The sequence below is a fragment of the Fukomys damarensis genome, unplaced genomic scaffold, assembly GCF_012274545.1.
Source record: "Fukomys damarensis isolate Sample0158 unplaced genomic scaffold, DMR_v1.0_HiC HiC_scaffold_37, whole genome shotgun sequence".
NCBI lineage: Eukaryota > Metazoa > Chordata > Mammalia > Rodentia > Bathyergidae > Fukomys > Fukomys damarensis.
Genome location: NW_022900949.1, coordinates 8,475,855 through 8,479,650, shown reverse-complemented (window position 1 = coordinate 8,479,650; position 3,796 = coordinate 8,475,855). Strand labels below are relative to the sequence as shown.

The window sequence follows — 3,796 nt, the reverse complement described above, 5'->3', positions numbered from 1 at the left end:
CCGCCCCGCCCGTGGGTCAGCCCTCTTCCGGGGAGCCCACCCTCGCGCAGCCCTGGGACGCCGTGCACGCCCGCTTCCATCCGGTCTCTAAGACCCTCCCAGCCCTGCCTCCCTACTCTCGGGGCCCTGGGATTCAATAGCCCGACGATGCCCCAGACCGATGTCCAGGCCTGAGCTCCCCTCTCTCCAGTCTCGGGGTCCAGCTGACCCGGACATCCTGTGTTTCTGCGATTCGTGGGGACTCACTTCATATGGCCAAGCTGTGCCTGATCCGGCCCCCCAAACCTGCACCCCAAGTCCCCCACCCCTCAGTTAAAGGCAGGTTCACGCTTTGGGGGACTCAGACCATGTGTGAGGAGCCCCACGCCCTTACTCTCCCCTTGCACACTCAACACACCAGCTAGTGCTGTTGGCTCTGCAGAGGTCTGTCCCCAACCCACCCGCTTCTCATCCTGGCCCAGCCTCTAGCTCAGCCTGGACCAGTGCAGGCCCGAGTCCTGGTCGCCAGCCTGTCCTCCCCACGGCAGCCAGCAGAGGGCGCTGCGAGCACCGAGTCAGGTCTTTCTTCTGCCCTCAGCCCTCCAGGGCTCCCACCTCTCTGGGGCCAAGCCCAAATTCTCTCTCCAGTCCATAGCGCCCTGCACTGCCCGTCCCCTCTCCACCTCCCTCTCTGCCCCTCGCTCCTTCTGCTCCAGCCACACAGCCTCCTCGCCGTTGCTACACCGAGCTGGCCTCTGCACTGCCTCAGGGTCTTTGCACAGGCAGTGCCCAGTGCCTGGAAAGAAATATTCTCCAGACTTCCCCATGGCTGAAGCGCCGTTTAGCTCTTAATCCAAATGCTACCTCTGCCGCCACAGTTCACAAGGACGCATTCCTGTGTGTGGCCATTTCGGGCCTGGCTGGACCACTCCACCAGAGCGTCCCCCAGCACGCCCGGAAGGCATGCATCGAAGCCAGCTGGGGCTCCGGGCGTGGAACGTTCAGCGCCCTGACAACTCCGTGCCCAGCACCCCAGAGCACCCCCGGGCTCGTAGCCCGCGCTTCCCCCGGAGGCCCGCACACCTGTCCCCGATGAAGAGCGTCCTGTTGACCCGCAGCACGCGCTGGATGTTCAGGTCCTCAGCGGGCTCTGCAGGGCCCAGGCGCCCGGGTCCCCCGCCCACGAACACGGGGTAGAATTTCAGGTCTGGGGAGAGGGCGGTTGGAGGGTGGGGATGAGCCAAGGGCCGGGAGGGAGCGGGGTGGCCTGAGGTCGCGCCGGGCCAGGGAGCCCCTCCCAGCGGGACACGCGGACCCGTCCTCCAGACGACCTCCCCAGTCCCCTACTCACAGTCCCTGGGGGCCACGCTGAGCGGCGGCGGTTCTTCAGGGAAAAGGCCGCGGGTGCCCCCCAGTAGCAGCAGAAGGAGCAGCAGGGCCGGGCAGGGAGGGGGCGCTCCCGGGGTCGGCATGGCGAGGGCCAGGTGGCAGGAGGTGACAACTGCGGACGAGGGCGGGGCGGTGAGCGCAGCTGCCTGTAGTTTCGGTCTCTACCGCTAGAGGGCGCGCGCACGTCCACCTGCTCTTCACGCCCAGAACCATCCTCCCACCCCCAGCCCAGCGGGGATAATACAAAAAACTACAATAATGGAAAGAATAATATACTCAGGTCTTTTTTGTTTCGCTTTGCCTTTTTTTTGAGGGAGGGTCTCGCTCTGTAGTTCAAGGGCTTGAACTCACTATATAGTCGAGGCTGACCTCAAAATCGTGGAGATCCTCCTGTCTCAGCCTTCCCAGTCTGGGATTACAGGCGTGCGCCCCCACACCTGCATATTGCCCAGAACTTCTTTAATTGGCAGAACAAATTTATGAGCATATGCAAGTAAAAGCCCAGGAAACGGCTTCAAAGTATAAAATAAACAAAACTATAATGCATGCTTATATACATATATATTTTTCCAGACCTGGGGACTGGGGATCCCCAGCTCTTTTGGGGGGGCAGGGTCTCACTAAGTCACTAAGTTTCTCAGGCTTGAATCTGCAGTCCTCCTGCCTCGGCCTCCCAGAAGTGCTGGCATTACTGGGATGTACCACCACACTCAAACCTAAGATGTATGTATATGTATTTTTTAAAATCTCAAAGCATGTTATTTAAAAATTCTCAGAATTCAAAACACAAAATTCTCAAAGGCTCGTAAAATGAAACCAAAGACTCTCAGAATTTTATAAACAAGCTAGTAATGGCAGGCAGAGAGAGTCACAGACTATTCCAGGTGTCCAGGAGCCTTGGAGGCGCTATTAGGTCTGACGTCCTTCCTGGGTCCCGCCTTTCTGTTCTCCGCTTGAATACCTCGGCAACAGGTGCCTCACTACCTCCAAGGGGCCACCTCTTCCTGATCCCGGCGCTTCTGGCTGCGAGTGGAATTCAGAATTCCGCTCCTGGAGCCAGCCCCTCCCCGCCCAAGGACCCCCCTTCGGGGCACCACACTCCCTACCAGAAAGGAAAAGCTCCTCCTGAGAATCTCTGCAGGGCTGCTGTTCTGGGAAGTCTCTGGCGGGACCGTGCCTCGGTTTCCCCATCTGAGCAGCGGGTCACCTCTGAGCCCCGCACTATCTGGGTGGCTCCAAAATCCCACGGCCCTGCCAGGTGAGGATGATTCGGGAACATGGGCCCTGGGCCCTGCATTGCTTGCTGAGGAGCTTTCAAGGCCAAAAAACAGGAAGGGCCGAAAGGGACCCTTGGCTGCGTCACCTGACCCTGGGCTTCCTGGACTTGTGACTCAGCGGACGCCCGGACCCCACATGCCTGGCTTCCCTAGGAGTTTCCTCCCCGTCCCTGCCCTGCCCCGCGGCCTCCCGGGGTCACTGTGATCCCAGAGCCCGGGCCAGCCTGAGCCTCCCACAGCGGCCTGCACCCCGTGCTGCTGCCCTTCTGCCCGGGCCTCTGCCTGGCACCATCTGCCTCTGCGGCCTTTTCTTTTTTCTCTTGAGCACTGGGATAGGACTCAGGCCTTTGTACCAGCAAAGCAACGAGCCCATTCCTTTTTCATCTTGAGACAGGGTCTCACTAAGTCACATTTTCCAAGCTGGCTTGAAACTGCGGTCTTCCTCTCTCAGCCTCCCAGAGTTCTGGGATGTCAGGGTTGCACCCTGGTGCCCCGGTGTGTCTGGTCGGCTCAGTGGGTTGTCTCTGCCTCTCGGCTGTTGTGAATCAAGCTATCCCTGACACGGTGGGCAAATATCTCTGCCCCACAGAGCCCGTGCTCCTCCAGGAGTGCCTACATTATCTCATCTGAAGTGTCTATCTGCCCCACGGAACTGTTGTCCCCAAGGGCCTAGAGGAGGCCGCTATGATGTTGTCCCCAGTGCCTCAGAAGGCCCAGCATACAGTAGGTGCTCAATAAACACTTAGAAAGCAGTTGCAGCCAGTCCCAGCATTCAGGAGGCTGAGGCAGGAGCATCACCATGAGTTTGAGTTTCTGAGCCCCGGGTCTGCGGGGGGGGAGTCCAACCGCTCAGGCTGACACATGTTACCAAGCCTCAGTTTACCCACTGACCTGGGGTAACCGGAGGCCTCCACCCCTGCCCCACCCCCTAGAACCATCCCTTCTCTCTCTGAAATTCAAGGTGTCTCTGCCAGCAGCTGCCTGGCGACCGGAAACGGCCCCACCACCCGTCGGGCCGGGCCACCAGCCCCTGGCCACTGTCGGAGCCACCCCAGCTGGGTGTGGTATGGTCGTCCTAGGCACCTCAAGGTGGGCAGGTGCACAGGGTACCTGGGTGCTCGCGCCTGCAGGGGGAGGGTGTGCATTTGTCT

At 60.1% G+C, this 3,796-nt stretch overlaps 1 protein-coding gene across 1 annotated transcript in view; it reads right to left on the bottom strand.

The window, feature by feature from the left end:
• The window catches only part of Sema6b (semaphorin 6B), a 12,012-nt gene extending 8,452 nt beyond the window's left edge, over positions 1-3,560 (bottom strand). Inside the window, exons 1-3 of the mRNA XM_010635085.3 lie at positions 2,475-3,560; positions 1,331-1,480; positions 1,063-1,186 (exon numbers count right to left, since the gene is read on the bottom strand). Of these exons, the coding sequence (XP_010633387.1) occupies positions 1,063-1,186; positions 1,331-1,480; positions 2,475-2,559 (359 nt within the window). The 5' untranslated portion in view covers positions 2,560-3,560. The remainder of the gene's footprint in view (positions 1-1,062; positions 1,187-1,330; positions 1,481-2,474) is intronic.
• Positions 3,561-3,796: the final 236 nt, after the last annotated feature.